The sequence below is a fragment of the Cricetulus griseus genome, chromosome 2 (genome assembly GCF_003668045.3).
Source record: "Cricetulus griseus strain 17A/GY chromosome 2, alternate assembly CriGri-PICRH-1.0, whole genome shotgun sequence".
Taxonomy (NCBI): Eukaryota; Metazoa; Chordata; class Mammalia; order Rodentia; family Cricetidae; genus Cricetulus; species Cricetulus griseus.
This window is the reverse complement of record NC_048595.1, coordinates 79,633,057-79,659,304: the sequence shown is the minus strand read 5'-3', so window position 1 is coordinate 79,659,304 and position 26,248 is coordinate 79,633,057. Positions and strand designations below refer to the sequence as shown.

At 39.9% G+C, this 26,248-nt stretch overlaps 1 protein-coding gene across 1 annotated transcript in view; it reads right to left on the bottom strand.

Moving 5' to 3' along the window:
* Window positions 1-26,248, bottom strand: part of LOC100750695 (astrotactin-2) — a 933,092-nt gene that overhangs the window by 782,794 nt on the left and 124,050 nt on the right. The window contains 1 exon segment of the mRNA XM_027400261.2: window positions 16,642-16,829. Coding sequence (XP_027256062.2) covers window positions 16,642-16,829 — 188 coding nt within the window.

The following is a 26,248-nucleotide window of genomic DNA, read 5'->3' as shown; positions in this document are numbered from 1 at the left end:
ACTTGTTACACTATGCTCACAGCATTCTAAGACTGCAACATTTTACATTTAAAAAACGTTACCACTTTTGTCCTTTAACAAACAGTGTTGTATGTATAAAGACGATTCATTAGGTTGGGTTTCTCAATACTTACGGTGGCTAGGTAATCTTGCATTAGCCACGTGCATGCTTGACAGGCAGAGAACCAAGTAGCTCTCTAATCTAGGACACTCAGCATTCCAGGATGAAAGTCTAGAAACTCCCTGGAGAGTAAGGAACATTAAGTTCACACTGAAAGGTCGATGAAGCTAAAGTGTGATGTTAATAGAAGATCATTACAGCAGTGAGATGTACACTCACTCAACAAGTGCAGGCTCACTGAATTTGCCTCGGGCTTTTTGCTGATCTGGGCCACCCATGGGAAGGTAAGTGACACCCACATTGAGTGCAGGCATTTCTCTCCTAGTCACTCTACTAAACATCTGTCTTATCTGGGTATATACCCCCATGTACACATAGATGTGTTTTACCAGTGATAGGTATTTTTTAACCCAGTCATCTGACATCCAATGCCAGCCATCACAAGTGACTGAGGTTTATATTGAAACTGCCAAAGCACCATAAAGATATGCTAGTTTTATTATTACAGAATTATTATAACATAAAACAAATTAAGGATTTGAAGGTGATTAAGTTCTGCCAACATAGGGTATATTCATTACAACTTAGGTTCTTCATTGGTCATTGCATGAAAACCACTGTTGTATAGGAACCCATTTCCAGGTTCTTCACTCAGTTTTCAAGATACATTTTCAAATGGACCCGTAAGAACATTTTACAGTCAATGTGCAGAAATGGTACCACAGCTAAGGGTTCCACACCCCAGGTTCAAGTCTGAGACATATTTCTTCTGGCAGAATAATTTTCCCTCTCATGTTGAAAATAGCCTCCTCCCTAGGCTGTTGCAGCAATTACATAAGGTAAATGTGTATTGCACAGAAAAGCCTTCATACTATGCTATTAATACCCATATTCTACTGCTGCACAAAAGCAGTAACCAAAAGGATGGGGCCATGCATGTAAGCATGCAAAAGTGGAAAAAGGAGAGGGCTCAGGTGTCCCTTTTCAGTGCCCATTCCCCCAGTTTCCTGCTCTAATCTGTCCCCTTTCATAAAGTGTTAAAGGGTGAAAAATGCATTTGCGTAAAATCCATCTGCTTTTTCTAACTTCCAGAGACCCAAATATGCTCGGGCAGCAGTTCTTTGCCACTCCTAATTAATTCCTAAACAAAGACTGCTCTGGCAGCAGCACGGTTTACGAAGCCAGTTGACCTCCTGGTGCAGAAATGATGACACAGATGCTGCTGTTGCTTCACAGCCTCATTTTTCACTTTGTGCCATTTGGTAAGGCTCAACATATTTCCACCTTCCCCAAAGCAGATGGTCCCTGGGGTGGTTTTGAGACATCCAACTGTTACTGCCCATGGCTGCTGACCTCCTTGAAGTCAGGAGACGAATGGCAGCAGCCTGGAGTAGAGCTAGCTAGAAAAATACAAGCTCAGTCTTTCATTGATATGAGAGATTTCCTGATTTCAGAATATCTAAAGAATGGAATACCCGGATGGCTGTGAGCAATAATAATCACAACTACAATGAAATGAGTGAGTACCTACCAAGTGACAGGCAGCATGCTGGACATTATACTTGATCGATTTCATTTCATGCAAAGTCATCTTTTAAGAGTTGAGATACTGTCCTAATGTAAAATCTAATAAACAGGGTTTTATGAACTCATGTTGGCTATGGCAATCCTGTATAAGATTTGTACAAAATCAAGCCAGTGAAGACACCATTGTTAGACTCCATCCCTAGCTGAGGAAATGCAGGCAGCAAGGGGAAGAGGCTACAATTTTATTGGGATGTGGCTATGATTTAAGTTGCCTATGTGGAGGAAGACCACACACCCATGTGCATGAAGCTTTACAAACTGGACTCAGAGTGGCATTTTAAAAGGGGGGGCATGAAGGTGGGAGAGGAATGCATTTTAGAGAGTAGGAAGGACATCTGGGGATAGATGTCATCAAGCTACATCGAACATATGCATTAAAGTTTATAATAAAAATGATTGTTTCAAAGAAATAGAAACAGAGCATCAGCACTTAGAAGAAATTCACAACTTTCCAGCTTCCATTTGTGCAACACTTCCTACAGATGAGGCACCAGCCACTTCATTCAAGTAGAGATTAGGATCCATCATAAGCAGGTTAGATGCCTTCTTCCCAGCCTGGGATAGATCATTTTATTCAGCATTATCTTTTAGTAGATAATGAAGACAGTAGGCTAAAAACTAGAGGAAGAATATGTAGCATTTCCACTGATTTAGCGTTCTAGTATTCTCACTGATATCACTCAATAGACTCATGGAAAACATGGACTCAAGGTGTAGAACACAGCCAGGAGTGGAGAAGACAAGTCTGAAATCCCAATGCTCAGTGTTATGGGGAAGGTGGGGGTGAAGCAGGAAGATCTTTGTGGTTCAAGGCCAACCTGGTCTACATAGAAATTTCAGGACAGAATAATAGTAAAACATTGTCTTGGTGGGGGAAGAAAGAGAGAAAGAGGAAAAAGAGAAAGAAAAAAGTAAGAGAGAGAGAGAGAGAGAGAGAGAGAGAGAGAGAGAGAGAGGCTGAATGCTAGTCTTGGGGAGAGGACTATAAGTGCCTTCGGTTTCTTTACTTTGTTCATTCATAAAACAGGCCCATTCTTCCATATCTGCTTTCTTAATTACCACTGGAAGTTTTATAAAACTTAAGGAAGTAGCTAGAACTGAACAAAGACCCTGCTGTCATAAACAAAACACTTTAAAATCTTCTGCAGTAAGTGCATGGAGATGTATCATCTGCTCTGCTCTTTGCATCCTCTGAATCTGCATTCAGTGCTGTAAGCTGAGAACAGGTCACAATGTGGTGTATGGCAGGATCAATCAGTCATCTATCTACCTTCCAATCTATTCACTTCAGTTATATAACAGGTACCTATTCAGCCTGTCTTCTGTAAACAGTTTGCTTCTCTCCTCTTCATCCAACTCTCTAGGTCACTGTAGCCACTGGAGACAGAGGCACATCACCCTCAGTTCCTTGCTGAATTAGCCATATAAGATACTTGCACAAAGTAACAGTAAAGGAGATAGCTTAGACAATACAAATTAGTTTCTTTATTACGCTTTGGGCTTCAAGATCAGGACCAAAGTTCTAAGGTGGTAGATTTCTGGTGAGATCTCATGAACTTCTTGTGTATTCAGATTGCCTCTCCTCTATATACATTCATTGTGGCTGTCTCTTTAATATAAAGAGGTGGTGGTTTGAAAGAAAATGTCCCCCAAAGGGAACAGCACTATTAGGAGATGTGGCTTTATTGGAGTATGTGTGGTCTTCATAGAGGAAGTATGCCACTTCAGGGCTCATATGTTCTAAAGCCACATCCAGTGAGACAGGCCACTTTCAGTTGCCTACAAGTCAAGATGTAGGAAACTCAGCTACTTCTCCAGCACCATGTCTGCCTGAAGGCCACCATGCTGTACCATGATAATAATGTACTAACCCTCTGAAAAGGTAAGCCATTCCATTTAAATGTTTTTCCTTTTGTTCTTATGGTATCTCCTAACATCAATAGAAACTCCAACTAAGACAGACAACATGTTTATGTCTTCAAATACAGTCACACTGAGGCTAAATGCTGAATTCTATGAGTTTACTCTACAATCCAGTCTGTTACACCTGCTATTCAGAACTCAATAGATGAGTCACACTCCATGCAAAACCTTGCATTGCCTACCATAGTGGTTGGAAAGTAAATGGCCTCAAAAAGAGAGTGGCACTATTAGGGGGTGTGGCTTTGTTGGAGTAGTTGTGGCCTTGCTAGAGGAAACATTTTACTGTGGAGGCAGGATTTGAGCTCTGCTTTGCTCAAGCTTTGCTCAGTGTGATGCTCACTCTACATCCTGTTGCCTGCATATCAACATGTAGGAACTCCTTCAGCACCATTTCTGCCTGCATGTCACTATGCTCTCCACCATGATGATAATGGACTAAACCTCTCATATTGTAAGCTGCCACCTCAATTAAATGTTTTCTTTTATAAGAGTTTCTGTGGCCATGTTGTCTCTTCACAGCAATAAAAACCCCAAGACACACATCTATAGAATTTTGCTCAGTTACTCATCAGACCTGAGAAAGTCTTGAACTTGTGAACCTCTTACCCAAGACTTCCAAGAGGCTAGGATTACACGAATATGCTACCAGATCTGTACCAGGTCTGGGTGGTGCATTTTGTTTTTGAGACAAAATGATCACTATTTGTAGTCCAGGATGGACTTGAACTACATAGTTCATAATACTCTAGCTTCAATGTTCCAATTTTCTGTATACCACTGTGCCTGGCATAAAGGGTACATGTTTATCATACATTATCTCAATGAAAAAGGAACCCCAGAACACTGCTAGCAGAATGTGTCACATGTTGGCATACTCTTCAAGACAAAAAGTAATATGTCTCAAGGAAACTTGAAAATAAGCAAATAGATGAAATAACTGCACCCATATGCTTCTAATGTAGGATGAATATTTTACTCCATACCTTGTGATACACAAACAATAAATAGTAAAATTTAATAATATTAGACCATTTTAAAAATTGTTATGTGCAGTAACTAAAAGCAGACTAGGATGGACAACATTAGGACATTTAGTATCAAAACATGTGGCTTATACTAAATATTATGTTGCTACTATTGGATGAAACATTCACTACCTCTAGATTTCATTTCCCTCCAAGGTGATATGTACAAACAACTATGAAGAATTGCTGTAAGAATTAAGTAAAATAATAAATATAATGCACATACACCTTCAAAAGTCTGTTTTTCTAATTAGTTCTTGGGAAGACTTTATAATACTTAAAATACCACCATGAGTGGTAAAACTACAGGTGGAAAAGCAGAGCCTCAAAAAATTCTCTGACTCAACTCTATCCTCACATTTGTTTAATCAAGCTATTTATAGGGGCCAAAATAATTAGTGGCTTTAAGTGTTTTTGATACAACCAGACACTGCAATCAGGATAAATCATCTCTGACATATGTCCAGATCTTTCAAGTGACAGATGACAAACAAAAGCAGGGCAAGGTCCTTCCTCACAGGCAAAATCATTGAGTTAATGGAAGAATTATTGCCTCAGCAATCCACTCCAGTCCTATTGAAAGGAATGGTCCAATTTATCAAAGCCAAATGAACATTAATTGCAGCAGTCTGGTAAGTTTTCCAGCCGCTATGACCTTCATTGAATTTTAATCCAAAACAGATAAGATTTCCTTCCATACAAGAGGAAACAACACAATTAGCTCAAAATGACAGCAAGAATATGAAGCCAAATCTCTCTCTCTCTCTCTCTCTCTCTCTCTCTCTCTCTCTCTCTCTCTCTCTCTCTCTCTCTCTCTCACACACACACACACACACACACACACCCCTACACATGAGAACACAGATTCAATGTGACTTAAAATTCAGCATCAATGAGGTCAGCAGAGAAAATGTAAACACATCTGCCATGGCTCACCCCCTCCTTCCTTCAGGAGAGAAATTGGGGAGGCTGAAGGCAAGATGAAGAAGGTGGCATGAAGTAATAGAGACAGAATTTCAGTTAACTGCTGTAATTAATGTTATGTCTCATTGGGGAGAGATTAGGAAAACACAGAGAGGGAAGGAAGAAAACACAAGTATTATTTTGCATTAAAGATGCCCTTGAGCTGGGGAACATTAGCAGAAGAAGTTGGAATTGGGTAATTGTTTGACTGTATCACTGGCTCTGCAGACAGGATGATTACCCTGGTGAAGTGAAATATAGTTGTGTGGAACATCACCAGGTAAGGCTCCCTCTACACACACAGTAACAGATCTTATGCTGATAATAGCTTACAGTACAGAAGCACAGCAAGTGAGGAATATTAGGAACTATACACACATGCACACACTGCCAAACAACTCAGTTGGAAACCCAAGTGCCACCAACCTGTCACTTAACACTGTAACAACTCTTGGAAACCTAGAAGCATTGCTTTGTGTGTGTGTGTGTGTGTGTGTGTGTGTGTGTGTGTGTGTGTGTGTGTGTGTATGGTTGTGTGTGTGTGTGTTGGGGGTATGTGTATGTACATGTGATTGTGAGATGCAAACATGCCACAGCATGTGTATTGAGGTCAGAGGACAACCTCAGCTGTCAACCCTTCCACTTTAAGATAGTCTATTGTCCTCAGCAGCATATGCTTGGCTAGATGGCCTGGCAGTACCTTTGTCTCTGTAATTCTCCTATTTCTACCTCCTATGCCACAGAATGAGTGCTGAGATTACAGATGTGCATATTCCTTGTACTTCTTTTAGATATGTTATAGGCATTTAGATCCTCACACTTACATAACAAGAGCTTTACCCACTGAGCTATCTCTCCAGCCCTAGAAGCATTGCTTTTGTGTTCAGAGTCATTCTGAAATGCAAAGCATAGACCATAGGACTTTAAAAATTATCACGGTGAGGAGAAATCATCCACATATATAGTGTGCACCAAACTTCTGCATTAGAAAAAAACATATATAATAAAATAATCAGGAAATCAGCAGTGGTACAATATTACTAAACAAAATACAACCTAATTTCCACTGATACGCTGTTTGCAGGGAGGGACTCCAGGATATAATTTGGGGCTATATGCAGCATTTAACTATCCCAGCTCCTTTGGCAATTTTAATTTGTGATGATTCCTCAGTCCTTCCCATCTTTTATGTCCTGGACACTTTGGAATAGTGTTGGGTATTGGTTTGGAGACTATCCCTCACAGGCCTTGTCTGACTTTTTTCTTGCAATTAGAGTAGTTAAAGTTTGGGCTAGGATGCCCTTATTAATGCCTTATGCCAGAGAGTCTATGCCACTGACATTTCTTATTACTGATTAGGTTATATTTGACTATTTGAATGTGGTGGGTTGAACCAGAAAGATGCTGTCTACATCCCCATCCCTGGAAATTACAGGTGCTACCTTATTTGGAAAAAACAAGCAAGCAAGCAAACAAACAAAAACAATGGAGATTTAGTTAAGGCCTTTGCAAAGAGGAAACCATCAGTGTATGCCTCAACCCAGTGGCATGCATGCGGATGAGAGACAGAAATAAGATTTGGAGGGGGTGAGAAAATGAAGATAGAGGAAGAAATGGGATTTAAGAAGCTCCAAACCCAGGAACACCAGGGGCCATGGTAAGCTAGAAGCAAGGACAGAGATCCCTTGAATCCTGGAAGAAGCACTGACCTGATTACATCTTGATTTCAGATTTTTGGCACCTAAAACAGTTTAGAACATGTTAACACTGTTTTGACCCCTCAGTTTGTTACAATCTCTTACAGCAGCCTCAAGAAACAAACAGAATTGGTATCAGCCACATTTGACCATAAAAAAAACAAACAAACACTATTTTCTTCTGATGATTCATAAATATCCAGGGTGATGGCATTTTGAGACAGTAAATACCCTGCTCTCAAACTCCTTCTATTTATTTTAGTACACATGGTGGATCTTGTCAGCAGTAATTATTACAGTGGCAACTGCCTAATAGTGGGCTTCTGTTTTTCCTATTTCCTCCTGCATTTATTAATTGAAAGTTCTACTGTAAAGAAAAAGTGTCCCATCTGCCCCATTTGTTTTGCTAGTTGATTACTTCTAGCGGCATTTTCCAGTCGATATTCTTAATAACTCCAGCCCAACTTAACTCAGAAGATATTTAAAGAAAAGAAAATTTACAGACTAAAGAAAAAGGATTCACCAAGCTCCTTGCTAAGATGCGTTAAGCGCATTTTATTACCCTCAGCCCAAGAAAGAATGTGGTTTCCACAGTCTCATTTACAACAGAGGCTAGAGTGAGCATTAGAGAAATTTAGAACCATACCTAATGACAAACAACAATAAGGGAAATCATGAATTGAATACACAGATGTCTATCTCCAAGGCCACATTACTTCCCATTATACCAAGCTGTCTTTTGAGCACAGGAAAGAAGGGATGAAGGGGAAGGCAGAACCTGCAAAACTGAGCTCAGCGTCCATGTTTAATGTGGCATAACTCATATGTGTAAAAGAATAAACAATGTTGAACGTCGAAATACACATACTAGAAGACAGAACAAAGGGGTAGCTATTTATGGTGTTATAGGGATACTGCTCAATAGCCCTGGCTTCTTGAAGGAGAAGAAATTACAGAAGGAAAGGTTAGAGTAGAATTTGTCTGGGGAGTCACCCAGTGTATCCTTCCCTTGAGATTCCTGACACTGTCCCCTCCTTGACTTTACTCATTTTAATGGGTTGCTTTTCCCCCTGTCCTCCTGCAACTGCATTGCCTCCAAACGCTCCTTCTCCAATATTTTCTTCTCTCATCCCTAGTCTGTGAGGCCCAGCCATATACCTTCCTCATCTCACAGGAAGCTTCCTCTGTCTCCCTTTGACATCTGAGCTTCCACTCACCCCAGTCCTGCCCTGAACTGTCCATACCCTACCACTTGTCCCTGTTTCTTGCTCCTCTGCCTCTCTTTGTAGTTTCTCCTCTGTTAAACCTTTTGTTAAAAGATGTATCTGTTCCTGCCAATTTTTCTTCTTTTCCTGCATCCCTCTCACTGTTCTTGGATCCAGTTTGTTCTTTCTCTCAGTTTGGTTTGTCTTTGCCATTCTCTGCCTCTAGTAGTTTCCATTCACCTAGTATAGTATACTTCCTCAATAAATACCAACACTTGTCTACTTTTCCTGTCTGGATTTTTCTCTGCCTCATTATGCCTCTATTATCCAGAATTGATTGCTACACACATTTTCTTCATCTTCCAGAAGCCTCAGAGGAACTGTCTGCAGGCCCCTTTCTCAAGCTAGCTGCTTCAGTCTCCAGGATGCCTTTGCTAACTTTTTTCAACAGGGCTGCATCTGACTTACTAAAGAGTCATGCTAACTGCCTCCTTATTTTCTTTCTTCTCTCCCTCCCTCTCTTCCTTGTTATACTGACTTATTTTTGTTGTTGCTTAATTTATTTTTGAGATATTCATATATAATACAGTGCATCTGCATCATTCCTGCTCCTGCTTCTTTGCCCAGCTTCTCTCATGTATCATCCTAAATTCATGATCTCTTGTTTATTATTGTTAGATGTACACGAACTCACATGCCCTCCCACACACCTACTACTGAACCCACTACATTTGCTCATATGTGCATGTGTCCCAGGCTTGACAGTGGGGACTGGTCAACCTACATTGGAGCTTGTTTCACAATGAGACAAAACTGATTTTCCACCTCTCAGCAGGCACTGACCACCTGTAGTTCTTCATCTAGAGGGAAAACACCCACTTTCTGACCAGTAAAATCAGGATGGCTACATTCTGTGGCTGTTTGTCATGTTTTGTATACACATCCCCTATAGAGAACTGCTTCCTGCACCACTGGCTCTGTGGCTGTTCAGGTGATGTGTTTTGGCCCACAGAATGTGAAAGAACCAAAATCGGAGCATCAGATACATTTCCATGTTTTCTGAGATTCCCTCCAGCTGTCTTGCTGATTCTCTATGCCATGTAAACCAAATGTCTCTGACTGGGGCTCTGCATTAGTCAAAGTTCCAGATTGACAGGCCATGTAGAGTTGAGACATAGCCCCTGCAGCTGCCCACACTTAACATGTGTGAGAAATAAAACAGCCAGTCTCTGAGACTGGAAGGAGGGTATCTGTGGAACAAATAACTGGATGATATAGAAGAGTCCAGTACTGTGAACTCTAAGGTGTTTCCCTGTTCAGTATTCCAATGAAGATTTATAGTTCCAATGCTTTGGGAAAAGTTTTAATATTACCATATCCACTATCTCCACTTGATACCATGATTTTAATTTTATTTCAGTTGTGCAAATGACCAAATGACAAGCTCATAGCTGGTATCTAGATTAGTCCAAACTTAAATCAAGCTTCCAGACATCAAAATCTCTGTGTTGGAGTTCCTTAGGTTGACAATCAGGTTGTCCTACAGTCTCCACATGTGGGTGCAGTTATGGGCATGTGTAGCCACACAAATTTATGCATCTTCACACAGCCATGTACACACACACACACACACACACACACACACACACACACACACACACACACATTTTTAAAAGCTGCTTTATTCATTTGTCCTTTCTTCCTAGCAGGTGAGATTTTCATTGTTAGATTGCATGGATACACCTATTTATCATCACATGATGAATGAAATCAGTGACTGAAGGAATTAATGATATGATGTGAATGAATGAATGTACTTGTCTTCAGAGCAATGATCTAAATCTATATTTCACAGAAAGCTTTAGTGGGTACTATTCCAATATAATACAGATCCTTCAAATAAAGCTACTGATTAAGAATGGTAATAATAATTTCTTAGATTTATGGGGCATGTTATAGTCTTCAAGTATTTCTCATATATTATGGTATCAGAGAATTATAGATCATCTGAATTTGAAGCAAATGCAATAGTCATTTTTCTATTATTCTTCTCAGAATTCTAATGGTTGAGCTTCCAAGCTTGGCTGATACAATGCTGAACCCTAACTTAACCATTTACTGCTTGAGAGCTTCTGTACATCAAGTGAAGGTCTGTGCTGCCGTGGATAGGTATTCTTGTCTCTTGTAGTGTTCCCTCATAGGGGTCCAACAGAACACATCTGTAGCATTTTCTGTGGGGAGCTCTTTCTAAGAGAAAAGTGTCTTCAAAAGTCTTTTCTTCTACATCAAACCATATGTTTCTTTTTCATCACTCTTCTAAAAACACTTGTCACAAAAAAAGACCAATGATTTTTTTAAAGAAAATTCCATGATAAAAGATATTGATCTTAAGCAGTTTCTTTAATAGTTTCTGTGGAAATCCTTAAGACAAGACATGCTGCATCAAAATGAAATGACACCATTTTTCAAAGGAGGTATGGAGTGGAGTTATATGTCCAACCCTGTGGATGACAACTGGTAAGTATTTTTGCTGCAAGACTCTGAGAACTTCAAAACTAAATACAACCTGGAATGTCAAAATAACAACAGTGGCAACAGCAAAATGATAAAGCAAACAAATATCACCTATATTAATACAAAGAAACAAGAAGGACTTCGGATCACATTTGCTATTGATTTTGCATCTAACCTTAAGGCCACCTGGAGCAGACAAACTCTCCCATTCCAAATAAAAACTTGCACAAAGAACTCCAGGCAAGTAAGGGATGCTGAGAGCAGGAGAAATAATTCTTGTCCAGGGAAGATCATGCCAATTGATTATTAGTTCCAAATGGCCATCCCTGAAAGCCTACATACAAGTAACATTATACAGATTAAGCAGATTATATTTAGTAATATATATGTAGATGCATGTATATTAATGAAACAACAACGAAAATGAGGCCTTGGATTTGAAAGAGAGCAAGGAGAAGTTTATAGGAATGTTGAAAGGGAGGAAAGGAAGGGTGAAATGGTGTAATTATATTATAATTAAAAATAAATCATTTAAAAACACCTGTTTGTTACCCATTTACATATGCATATATCAAATAGAACTGACAGAGTGACTGACACTGATAGTTGTTGCTGACTAAGAATGCAAAAGGTACCTACAGGAGTCAAGCCAAGACCTTGTTCTGACTCTGTACCTGAAGGCAAAGTGCTCAGCTTCCTGTAGCTTTCTTTGCTCCTATAGATAAACTGTTGGCATGAGCAACACCTCTCTCTCAAACTGACAAGTTTCCAGGTTCTATCAAGTGTTTTGAGCACTGGAGTGAGTACTGCATAAATATCAGGCATGATAGACCCTTGCTCCAACTAACATTTTAATAACAGCTTTTGCTTTTTGAGCACTAACTGGATGTCAGGCACTATGCCATGAAGAATCATGCCCAAGAACACAGACTCTCAATTTGGACAGACAGGACTCGCAATCTCAGATTCAGCATTTATTGGTGATGTGCATGAATAGGCTTCATAATCTCACAAACTGCCAGGTTCCTCGTCTGCAAACAGGGTGAACACAGCATCTTCTTTTAGAGGCTTTGAAGCTATTAAGCAGAATGATACAAGTGTTGCCTTTAGACTGCCTGGCTGAGAAAGTACCCCATGCCAGTAGTCATCACCATTCATTGCAGAGGGAAGAGAGTGTGACCTCAATTGACACTTAGGAAAACACTCTTAAGAAGTGGATCACCCCAATTTTATAAGTGACAGAGGTGATTTGGCCAAAGATATAAAACTAAGGACAGAAACAGTATTCAAATTGGAGTTGACTTCTAAACCATAAACCTTATTAATCTGCCTATGAATTCCACATAAGGGGGCTTAATTTTAAGAATTCACTCATGGTATCATAGAATTTAAGCTAATGCAAAGAAGAGACACACTAGTCTATATATTATATATTCGAGAAACAGAAATGAGGCTTTAGTAAAGCATTAGTTTTTACCATTTAACCTTTGCATCCTCAAAGTATAATGTAACTATTTTTATTAGTATTTATGGGCTTTTTTGAAATAGCGCCCACTTTGAGATCTAGCAAAAACTGTGTTATAATGCACATATAAAAAGAATTTACAAGCAGGGCATTGGTGGTGCACACCTTTAATCCCAGCACTCGGGAGGCAGAGGCAGGCAGATCTCTGTGAGTTCAAGGCCAGCCTGGTCTCCAGAGCGAGTGCCAGGATAGGCTCCAAAGCTACATAGAGAAACCCTGTCTCGAAAAAACCAAAAGAAAAAAAAAGAATTTACAAAACAGCCCAGCAGATAGTAAATACTCAAAAGAAATGTCAGGTGATTTTGACAATTTCCTCTACATCAGACAGCAATAGAGCAGCACAAAAAACAAGGCCATTGTCTTTACACTTGTTCAAATACTCACTGCTGCAATGGTAATACTAATAGCCACTGTCTCTGTGGACTCACTATATATCATGCATACTAATGTTAAGTACTATTTTTATATTCTCTTCACTCTTTGAGATTGATATAATCAGTATGGTTTTATAGAAAAGAAAACAGAGTTTGAGAAATGTTAAGGGACTCAGTCAAGGTAAAAGTAAGGGGAAGATGGGCAAAAGGTGGGAAGTTACATTCACAACCAGCCTATCTTAATACCAAACCTCTGCTCTCTTCTCGGCATTTAGCTTCCTGTATGGCTGAGGCTGACAGCAGCTAAGGCTAGTCAGTGTGGGAGAATGAGAAGACACTCTGCCTCTCTGGCCCAAGTTCACTGAGAACAACTTTGTTGCACCATCCTTTGGGATACTGATAATCAGATGGTGGACAATTTGGTGATTAGGGAGCTGCTCAATTCAGGATCTTGGAAACCCTAGGAACATTTGGGTCCACCTACATAGCCATAGATTGTAGGGGTATGTAGAAGTAGAAGCAAGTGATTTTCCTTCATGATGAGGGAGGGAAACACAAATTGTGGCTTTTTACCTCCACACATCCTTCTTTGAGACTTCACTGCATGCCTTTGGTCTTCTTACAAACTATCTTCAACCTTTACCAAAGATGAAAACCATGGCTCATTCAGTAACCATGTGGCATGTGCCTGGAGTTAGGGAAAGCATGGCCCCAGAACTGCCTCCACATCATAGAGTCATGACCAAGTACATTTACTGAGTCTCAGATTTCTCACCTTACAGATGAGAGGACAGACTCCAGTCATCCTGGAATCCATTCTCAATGGTCACAAAAACAAATGCTTCCCTTTGTGTTCTTGCTGTGCTGGTGTTTAGCAATGAGAACAAGTACAGAGACCATGGTTTTTAAACCTCTGGCTGTTCAAGGTACTGCAGGCAATGAAGTGGACTTCAATTTTCCCATTCAGAAATTAGGAGAGTATAATAAATCAGACCATCTCTACCTTTTCAACTGAACTACCACCAGTAATAAAAGCAAATGCCCTTATGTGGCTCTGATACAAGCTTTTCTAGTTTAATGGCTTGGTATAGTTGTATATATCAGCACAGCCTCTATTCCATATATGACAAAACAAGAGAAATAAACAGTCTGTACAAGACCCCCTAGAGTGGGTACTGGGAAAAGCATTTTATGCTTGCTCTGGGGCTGGCAATATCCCCAGGAGTAGCCCCATGTTTGAAAAGCCACACTCAAGAAATAGCCATCAGTGTCTGCAAGATGTAAGTGGTCCATGGGGGTAAGAAGGAGACAGTAAAAATCTATTTAGATTCCTAACTAGTGGACCACATGTTATAGTGTGTGTGTGTGTGTGTGTGTGTGTGTGTGTGTGTGTGTGTGTGTGTAGAGTATGTCAGCCTCTCCATTCCCTCCTCTGCTGGTAAATTCTGCAGGGAATTTTAGTGACATCTGGTTCATGTTGAGTTATTCTTTTCAAGCTGAATTTGCTGAGCAAAGAAAAAAAGGTAAGGGATGTGATCCTGGGGAGACTGATTTACTGGAACCAACACTGGGCCTGGAATCAGAAAAGGTACATCCAAGGCTCATTTATAATTGAGATAATCTGATATAGGTTACTGGGTTACAAGGAAAATGTATGTAAGTAAACATTATTGCACAAGATGGAAAGTATCTAATAAATATGAATCAAAGTTGGGTCTCATGCCCAAACATTAAAGGCAGAAGAGCAGTTACACCCTCAACCACTCTTAAAATAAGATGATACTTCAAAGCCCATGAGGAACTGAGCAAGCACACTGAAATTATGTTTACAAATTTGCACCCCAAAATTAGCATGCATGCACCCACTTGGGTTGGCATGTGGCTGCATCATTTGCTAAATATATATATGGAAAAAGTCTACCACACACATTCCGTGAATAACACAAAGGCCTTGATTTGTTCCTCCACGTGATGAGCACTCGTTAGGTCCAAAATTAACATTGCTATTTGGCTGGGGTGTGCGTATGTTTTTTCCAAGAAGAGGAAAATTCCACGATCTCACTCAGTCCTAATCAGAACATCTATTGCAGTGGTGGCTGAGGAGGAAAAAAAGTTCTCTTCTTCTGTAGAATCTCACTAAATAGTGACTCTTGATGGAAGGAGGAACTAAAGAGGTAAGAAGTGGTATTTATGCAGATCATTCATCTTTCTGAGCTCTGTGCTCTGTTTCTCTCTATATAAATGTTAGGGATAATTTCCTATTATTATTTATTCACTAGATCCATTCTAAAGGCTACATGGAAAGAAATGACTTAAGATTGGCTTCAAAAAGTATAATATTATGGAAAAACTGGCATTGTGCTTATCAAATGTCACCCCAAGCCTACCACATATGCTTTCTGTATACTAGATATGTCTGTTGCTACTTTTCTGTTTGCAATGCAAAAACACAAATTGCAGGCCTGAAGATATGATAAAGTTGATAGAGTTCTTGCTTTACAAATACAAAAAACCTGAGTTTGTTTCCCAATAATCCATATTTAAAAGCCAGGTGTGATAAAATGCACCTGTAGTCCAGCATCAGGAACCAGTGAATTAGAATTTTAGACGCTGCTGGTCAGCTAGTCTAGCAAATCAATGAGCTTCAGGTTCAGTGAGATACTGTGCCTCAAGAAACAAAGTAAAGAGAGATAGAGTAGGTGCTACTTGGTCCCCACACATACAACAGAGGAACACACACACACACACACACACACACACACACACACACACAGAGAGAGAGAGAGAGAGAGAGAGAGAGAGAGAGAGAGAGAGGAGAGAGAGACCATGAATTCTAACTTTTTTAAAAGAAACTGTTATTAGGAGACTGCTCAATTGATCCCAGCATCATCTACAGAGGCGACAACGGGTCACAGAGTTGTGTCATTCAGCAGACTTAGAAGATCCCTTTGCTTCTCTGTGCTCCTAATTTTATTTCTAATATGCATGTGATGTGCTATGCTTTACGCATTCTTGGTTTGCTACAATGAGGGGAATTTTATAATAGTATACAGCACAATACTGAACAAATGAGAGATAGACAAGAAAATCTCCATTTGAGAGACAACAGAGCCTATAGGACTCAGTGCTGGTTTGAATACTCAAGAGCAGTGGTATTGCTTGCAGGCTATGGCACATTGGGTAAGTTTGATTTTTTTCTCCCCCCCTGCCAGAGTTCTCAACAACTAGAATGTGAGAGGAATAGAGGTACCATCCTAGGTGCTGCACTGGCTACATCTGGCACAACTCTTGGTTCCACCTTAGAGTAGATGTGAGCCCTAAAGCAGCTCTTTTAGGGCACGTAGGAAAGAGCATCCTCCTGTTCCAGTTTTGCTCCAACTTTGTTTAGCAATTCTTAGAGAGACCAGTTGTATTTAGGAGCACAAGAACCCAACCCTCTTCCAAGCAAGGCAAGCATGGAACAGATGTTAAACATACATGTCAGCCAAAGGACCAAAGACTTGGATACCCTTTATTTTTTCCTCTGAAGCAAAATTAGTTTGTCATAGCTGACAGATGTGACTGTGTCAATCCAGGCAACAGCACAGAATTCACCTGATCTTCTGAAGATCACATTGCCCTCTTACTGGCATACTCTTATTCTCCCATCTGTGTACAATCCCATGCTTCTTCCTGTCCCCACCTTCATCACATGCACAGCCACTCACCATCACAGAAATGTGAAGGATATGCATCTGTTCCTCGACGATCTCTGAGGGCTCCTGGAGTGTGGGAGCTGTGGCCTGGGACAGCTGCCCAGAGCTGCTCATGGAGACATGGAAATACAGTGTGCCATTCTCCAGCCACTGCTGTCTCCAGTGCACCAGAGAAATATCTGCTGCTGTGCCAGACATCTCTGTAAGACAAGACCAAAAACTCTGGGTGAGATACGTATCAGGCTTCTGTGCTTTGGGAGCAAAGCTGCTTCACACAGTCATGAACTCAGAAGCCAATTAATGTGTCAAGATGTGTTTCCTTCTATCACCTATGATCCAGGAGTCACCGCTTCCATTTAGAGATGGGAAAGCATGGCCAAGATACTCCTTAACCACATAGGACCAGAAGTACCACTTGATCTTGGTGTGTCTGGTGCACTTTTTCCCAAGATCTCATATATTAAAGGATAATTCTTCTCCCACAGTAGAGTGAAACTAGACAAAAGGATAAAGGGGCTCTGGTTTTATGAGGCTGTACCATTAGCAGAAAATAAAGAGAGAAACATGCTTAAGTTTGTGTTTACATTTCACAGACTCTGATCTGGAAATCCTCAGGGTAGAAGCTTGGAGCTTAAAAGATCCAAAAGAGAGTATGACTCAGGTGCAGTAACTAGGGTCAAAGCCATTTGAGGAGGGGCTGGACAAATGCCCAAAGGTCACGTGTATATTCTAACACAGAGATAAGGACTGATGAGACAGGTCAAATTCAAGCTTTTTCTTATCCAATCATCTCTTCTCATGGCACAGTTGCATCCCTCATCTCATCTGGTGACACCGAAGTGTCTCATTGGCTCAACCATATCCAACTAAATTTTCCTCATATACTCCAATCCCAAAAGACATTAATTTCTTGATGTTAAAAATCAAAAATCGGTAGAGGAGGATTGGCTGGCACTTAGTAAGAGCTAAGAAGAAAGTTAGTTAAGAATCTTTAAATTAGTTATTGATTTATAATCATCATCATCATAATTATTAATATGGATAGGATATAATTCAGTCTTCCTTTGCTATGAAACAAGGATAAAGACATCCTTAATAGTGTACATTTCAGTGTTACAGTACATTGAGGAATCCTTCAAAAGACAGTCACCATTTTAGCCTTCTCTGTCCCTACATCCAACCACAGAGACTGAAGTATTAGCCTTATTTCATGGCTTCCTACAAACGATTTTTTGTCTTGGTTGCTTCCATCCCCCTTGCCTTCCTGTTTATTCTCAAGCAGAAACTACAACACAAGCCATCTCACAGTACTGATCAGCAAACTCTAAAGTCTTCCAGGGACTTCTCCCTCAATCAAAACAAAAGTCAAAATGACAGAAAATGAAGAATTATTATTCCAAGTGCAGTCTTGGACTGCTTGAAGATTAGTCAAAAATAAGCAGAGATGGAAGGAACCACAGAAGTTTGTCAGCTCTTAGAGCCATGACCCTGAAGGGCCCTATGATTCTTAGGTAGAAGACTCTGGCTGGGTCTTTCTGAGCACTTTCCTTCCTCTGTGGAGGAGGTGCTCTGTTTAGCCACCAACCCACTTCCCAATCTCAGCACTTGATATACTGACTTTCTTCTCTGGCAGCAGCCAACTGTACAACAATATTATGGAGGCATTATAATAAATGGTCTTGCTTAACACTTTACTCTTTTTGCTAAGTGCATCGAATCTGACTAGAGACTTGGGAAACATAGGCTGATGTTTGACACTTGAAGTAGTTGTAGCTAAATCAGCACAGAAGAATCTAAATCTATAGAATATCACCAAAGCAGGAAACATCTAGCTGATACTACCTGGTTTAGACAAGCAGAACAAGCTCAGGGATACTGGTGGGAATCTGAGTTCCAGTCTCCTGGAGCTGTGAAATCCCCCCATGCATGAGGCTTTTCCCACTCATGTTCCCATTAAGCAACAGAAGGTTACAGATGCTTAGTGACTCAGTTAAGGCCATTGGTGAATCTGTTCTCAGCTGGACTTGGTGGATTTCCAGTCAAAGCAATTTCTACAATGCCAATTGCACTTGCAGCATCTCCTTTTCCTTGACTAAATTAGCCCATGAACAAAACTAGATAGAGCTCTTTGTTTGCTACCGCGATGAGTGCACAGTCAGCAGACAGTAAATGTTAAGCGATAATAACAGTGTGTGAAACATAGTAAATATTGAATCACAGACGATAGCTCTGGACTTACACTATTACAAAGAGACTATTGTTGGGGCAATAGGAGAAAGAACAGGAGACTACAAAATGAAAACTACTTTAGTGGAAGCAGAAATCCATGGAATTCACTCACTCACTCACTCACTCACTCACTCACTCACTCACTGTAGTTTATCATGGTCCTAAACAGTTTCAGGCTACTTAGCAGCTTACAGTATGGAGATAAACGAATTGCCTGCCCCGAGCTCAGAGTCTGTTGACAAAAAAAAAAAAAAAAACATTCTACGGAATCTGCTATCTCCCAGCCCCATGTCATGACCTACATACATGAACATTCTCTGAGATTCTGAATTATCTGAACTATCCCTTCCCTACTCAATCCTCTTCACCACGAGCTACAATACGCCTTAATATGTCTGTTAAATGTGTGAGCTTGCTCTTGTATCAGGGGATAAGTATTTTCTGTCCAATCTTCCTGGAACTCTCCTCCCAGAGCTTAAAAATTGGTTTCTTCTCAGTATTAATCCCCCAGTCCAAATGACACGTGCTCTGTGAAACTGTCTGAGCACTCAAGCTGAAGGACTCCTCTCTAAGTACATCCAATCTCTATTATGCTTCCTTCACATAAACTTCTGATAGCATTTGCTACTATAAAAAATTTATCAGAAATACTTACTTGAATATGTGTTTATTCTGTCTCTCAAGGAGAGCAGAGACCTTGGATGCCTTATGTCCCGCCATTTCTAAAGCATTCTGAAAAGTACTTGGCATATCATAAATTTTCAGTAGTTACTGGATCTTTGGAATGAATTATAAGTAAATGTATATTTACATATGTGTATATATGCATATAGATACTTATACATGTCTATAATATGATGGTAGACTTAGTAAAAATATAATTCAGGATGTTAAGTCTCATCAGAGAATTAAAAAAAGAAGAAATATCTGTTGGGAACTTAAAGTCAAGAAGGGACTCTGTAAGCTTATGTACCAAGAATTTCTTACAGACAGAGTGGCATGGGCATAAGTTGAGGACAGATGTTGTTGTTCTTCAGAGGTGATAAGTCAAGGACCAGCTGCAAAAACCACGAAATGGAGTGAGATATACAAGCAAGAGTGCAACAAATGCAAATCCAACAGAGGTAGGTATTTCAGTACTTGTGTTGAAGCACCTACTGTATTTGGCATGCAGTAAGGAACTGGCAGAGCAAGCTTGATAAGAGAGCCAGTCTGGTGTCCATTAAAAAACTGGTCAAAGAAATTGTAGCATGAGCAATGCCAGCTCTTGAAATTCCCTGCTGATTGATTTTCCAATTGCATTTTCCCTTTTTTCTTCCCCTGGTCCCTCCATATAAACATTTCATTGAAGTCTTCAAGTCATATTACAATCAAACTTAAAGCAAAGGGAGACTAAACGCATTTGGTCGGGAACCAAGATGATTCCCATAAAGGCAGATTATGCTGACATGATGAATATAAAATGAAACAGCAGATATTAAAGTGGGAGAATTGGTGCACCATGCCTTCCGGTGGTAGGCTGACTCCAGCGCCTGCCTCCCTCCCACTCAGTGCAGCTTGGTTTTATATTGGAATCATAAAGAAACACAGAGATTGCCTTTTCACCTTTCTCCGTTCTCCCACTATGGGCTGCAACTTGTGAAATATTCAACAGCATCAAATCCCCTCAACCATCCTACAAAGCCAAGCAAGAGGATCAACCTTCATCAGTAATTCTGGGTAGCCTGCCATTGTGCCTCAGAGGCCACTGATGCCTTTCAGCCTCCTGGAAAAGAAATAAAAATCCCTAAGGCGTGTTATGCTTTTAATTGGCTTGTTCTTCCTAATCTATGGCACTCATTGTATTTTTATTTAATTCCTGAAGGTCATTATGAAAATAAGCAGTGCTTCTGATCTCCAGCCATCCTGGTAACATCTCCCAAGTGGCTAACTAACCAGCTTTCTGCTTCCACAGCACCAGCTGACCCTCCAGTAGATTATTTGCTAAAATCCAGAGAGAGCTTCTGATGAGTTTGTAAATGACTTGGCCTCACTGAGGAGGAAGAAGACATTTTATACAATTGCCTGTTAGAACTCACTTCCCAGGCAGGAAGAGTTAGGGAAGGTAGTGATGTTAACTCCAGCCACCCTTGTCACCAGCTATTACAGATTCACACCTGATCACCATGCAACCTCTGAGTGGGTCTAGAAAGTAATTTCAAAAGCATGTCCTTTTCTTAATCTCTGTAATGGTTTATTAATGCAAAACTTTATCATCACTCTCATGGGCTATTTCAACTGGGTCTGTGCCAGTCAGGGTCTCATCAGAAAATACACATTCAGAAAGGTCATTGAAAATTGTTTCATGAAAAGGGCCATTTACAGAAGCTTGTGTAGGATTAAAACCAACCAATAATAATGAGTGAAGCATCCCAAAGTTAGCAGCAGGAAGGAACTACCACATGGGGGTGGAGAAGAAACTGTTATCATGGAACTCTGAAAAAGTCATACTTGGATGCACATGGTGCATAGATGTAAATGCAAGGAAGATATCAAAACACTTAAAATACAAATAAATAAATCTTTTTAGAGAAAGAATGTGGGGCAAGTCCCGCCCCGGGATATGCAGGCAGACTGAATCGGTCCCTGAGGACCCTGGGATACTGTCTCTACTGAGGTCACTGGGCCATTCCGACCCACACAGAGTGTGGATAGTCCAGAGGTAACTCCTAACTTGGGCCCAACTTCCACCTGCTCACCCTGGCAAACCCTGCCCAGGGATCTTCCCCAGGACAACTTGACCCCTGAGGACCAAACAACCCAGAGTCTGCTGACATCTCTGCGCCAGTGCTGCTCTCACCCACCTGGAGACCTGCCTCAGACCTGCCTGCACCCAACTTGAGACCCATCAGAGTATCGGAGCCAATTGCACCCACCTGAAGAGAACACCACACTCATATACACCAGGAAAGGAAGTGGCACCAACTGTACCCACTGGAACAAGAGATGGGAAGACGACAATATAAGAACACATCCAACAACAGGAAAACCAATATGACACCACCACAGTCTAGGGACACTACACCATTAAGACATGAACATCCCAACACAGAAGAAGCAGAAGAGAACAACCTCAAAAACAACTTTGTGGAGATGATAGAGAACCTAAAAGAGGAAATCAAAAAATCCTTCAGAGAAATGGAAGAAAAGACAAACCAAAAGATGCAAGAAATAAAGGAAAGCCAAAAAAAGCCAAGAAAATACAATTAAACAGCTGAAGGAAACAGTTCAGGACCTGAAAACTGAATTAGAGACAATAAAGAAAACACACACTGAGGGAATGCTGGAAGTGGAAAAGCTTAGTAAACAATCAGAAACCACAGATGCAAGCATAACCAATAGAATATAAGAGATGGAAGACAGAATCTCAGACGCTGAAGACAAACTAGAGGAAATAAAATCATCAAGCAAAGAAAATCTGAAGTCTAACAAATCCATAACACAAAATATTCAGGAAATTTGGGACACCGTGAAAAGACCAAACCTAAGGATAATATGTATAGAAGAAGGAGAAGAAACCCAACTCAAAGGTGCAGAAAACATATTCAACAAAATCATAGAAGAAAACTTTCCCAACCTTAAAGAAAGACATGCCAATGAAAGTACAAGAAGCCTACAGAATGCCAAATAGAGTGGACCACAAAAGAAAGTCCCCATGCCACGTAATAATTAAAACACCAAACGTACAGAATAAAGGAAAAAAAATATTAAGAGCAGCAAGGGAAAAAGGCCAAGTAATATATAAAGTCTATCAGAATTACAACAGACTTCTCCATGGAAACTCTGAAAGCTAGAAGGACCTAGATAGATATTCTACCAACTCTGAGAGAACATGGATGCCAGCCCAGACTACTATACCCAGCAAAGCTTTCAATCACCATAAATGGAGAAACAAGATATTCCATGACAAAACCAGATTTAAACAATATGTAACCACTAATCCAGCCCTACAGAAATTACAGGAAGGAAAACTCCAACCTAAGGAAAATAACTACACTCACAAAAACATAGGAAATAGATAATCCCACTGACGAAAACCCAAAATAAAAGGCAGGGTAAATCCACATACAATACCACTACTAACAACAAATTAAAAACAAACAAGAATAAACACTGAATGGAAATTAATTTCCCTCAATATTAATGGTCTTAACTCGCCTATAAAAAGACACAGGGTAACAGATTGGATATGAAGACAGAATACATCCTTCTGCTGCATACAAGAAACATACCTTGAATTCAAAGACAGACATTACCTCAGAGTAAGGGGTTGGGATAAGATACTCCAATCAAATGGACCCAAGAAACGAGCTGGCATAGCTATCCTCGTATCTAACAAGATAGACTTTAAACTAAAATCAATCAAAAGAAATGAAGAAGGTCATTTCATATTCATCAGAGGAAAAATCCATCAGGAAGAAGTCTCAATTCTAAACATCTATGCCCCAAATACAAAGGCACCAACATTCGTAAAAGAAACATTATTAAAACTTAAATCACAAATAAGGCCTCACACAGTTATAGTGGGAGACTTCAACACCCCACTCTCACCCCTAGACAGGACCACCAGACAGAAACTTAACAAAGAGACAAAGGAACTAACAGAAGTTATGACCCAATTGGGATTAACAGACATTTATAGAACTTTCTACCCAAACACAAAAGAATATACCTTCTTTTCAGCATCACATGGAACCTTCTCAAAAATCGACCACATTCTCTGCAACATAGCAAACCTCAACAGGTACAAAACAATTGGAATAATCCCCTTGTCTTATCAGACCACCATGCTTTAAAGATAGAAATCAGAAACAAATCAAAGTGCAAAAAACCTACCAACTCATGGAAATTGAACAACATGCATTTGCAACATTCCTGGGTCAAGGAAGAAATTAAGAAAGGAATTAAAGACTTTCCTAGAATTCAATGAAAATGTTGACACAACATACCCAAACTTATGGGACACTTTGAAAGCAGTACTAAGAGGAAAGTTCATAGCGCTAAGTGCTCACATGAAGAAACTAGAGAATAGCCACACCAGAGATCTGACATCACAAGTGAAAACTCTAGGAAAAAAATGGAAGCAAATTCACCACAGAGGAGCAGACGCCAGGAAATAATCAAACTGAGGGCAGAAATCAAAAAAGTTGAAACAAAGAAAACAATTCAAAGAATCAATATAACAAAGAGTTGGTTCTTTGAAAAAATCAACAAGATAGACAAACCATTATCCAAATTAACCAAAAGTCAGAGAGAGATCATGCAAATTAACAAAATCAGAAATGAAATGGGGGACATAACAACAGACACTGAAGAAATCCAGAGATTCTTCAGGTCGTACTTTGAAAACCTGTACTCCACAAAATTGGAAAATTTAAAGGAAATGAACAATTTTCCGGACAGTTATCACTTACCAAAATTGAATCAAGAACAGATAAGCAACTTAAACAGACCTATAACCTCTAAGGAAATAGAAGCAGTCATCAAAAGTCTCGCAACCAAAAAAAGCCCGGGGCCAGATGGATTCACTGCAGAATTCTACCAGAAATTTAAAGAAGTGCTAATCCAATACTCCTCAAATTGTTCCACAAAATAAAAGCAGAAGGGACATTGCCAAACTCTTTTTATGAGGCTACAATAACCTTGATACCCAAGCCAAACAAAGACACAACTAAGAAAGAGAACTACAGACCAATATCCTCATGAACATTGATGCAAAAATTCTCAATAAAATTCTCACAAATTGAATACAAGATCACAACAGAGAAATCATCCACCACGATCAAGTAGGCTTCATCCCAGGGATGCAAGGATTGTTCAACATATGAGAATCCATCAATGTAATCCACCATATAAACAAACTGAGAAAAAAAATGATCATCTCACTAGATGCCGAAAAAGTCTTTGACAAAATCCAACACCCTTTCATGATAAAGGTCTTGGAGAAGTCAGGGATAACAGAAACATAGCTCAACATAATAAAAGCAATACACAGCAAGCCAACAGCCAACATCAAATTAAATGGAGAGAAATGCAATCCAATTCCTCTAAAATCGGGGACAAGGCAAGGCTGTCCACTCTCTCCATACCTCTTCAATATTGTCCTTGAAGTCCTAGCTAGAGCAATAAGACAACAAGATGAGATCAAGGGAATACAAATCAGAAAGGAAGAAGTCAAACTCTCACTATTTGCAGACAATATGATAGTCTACATTAGTGACCCAAAAAAACTCTACCAGGCAACTACTGCAGCTGATAAACACCTTCAGCAAAGTGTCAGGACACAAGATTAACTCAAAAAAATCCATATCCCTACTATACACCGATGATACATTGGTGGAGAAAGAAATCAGAGAAACATCACCCTTTATAATTGCCACAAACAACATAATACCTTGGGGTAACACTAACCAAAAATGTGAAAGAACTGTACCATAAGAATTTTGAGTCTCTAAAGAAAGAAATTAAAGAAGATACCAGAAAATGGAAAGATCTCCCATGCTCTTGGGTAGGTAGGATCAACATAGTTAAAAATGGCAATCTTGCCAAAAGCAATCTATAGATTCAATGCAATCCCTATCAAAATCCCAACACAATTCTTCACAGACCTTGAAAGAACAATTCTCAACTTTATATGGAGAAACAAAAGACCCAGGATAGCCAAAACATCCCTATACAATAAAGGAACTTCTGGAGGCATCACCATCCCTGACTTCAAGCTCTATTACAGAGCTATAGTCCTGAAAACAGCTTGGTATTGGCACAAAAATAGACTGGTAGACCAATGGAATAGAATTGAAAACCCTGATATTACCCACACACCTATGAACACCTGATTTTTGACAAACAATCTAAATTTATACGATGGAACAAAGAGAACATCTTCAACAAATGGTGCTGGCAAAACTGGTTGCAGACATGTAGAAGACTGCAGTTAGACCCAAGCCTATTGCCTTGCACAAAACTTAAGTCAAAATGGATCAAAGATCTCAACATAAATCCAGCTACACTCAACCTAATAGAAGTCAAAGTGGGAAATACCCTTGAATTAATTGGTACAGGAGACCACTTCCTGAACATTACACCAGTAGCAAAGATACTGAGGTCAACAATTGATAAATGGGATCTCCTGAAACTGAGAGGTTTCTGTAAGGCAAAGGAGACAGTCAGCAAAACAAAACGGCAGCCACAGACTAGGAAAAGATATTCACCAACTCCACATCTGACAGAGGGCTTATCACCAAAATATACAAGGAACTCAAGAAGCTAGTCTCCAAAACACCAAACAACCCAATTAAAAAGTGGGGTAAAGAACTAAACAGACAATTCTCAATAGAGGAATCTAAAATGG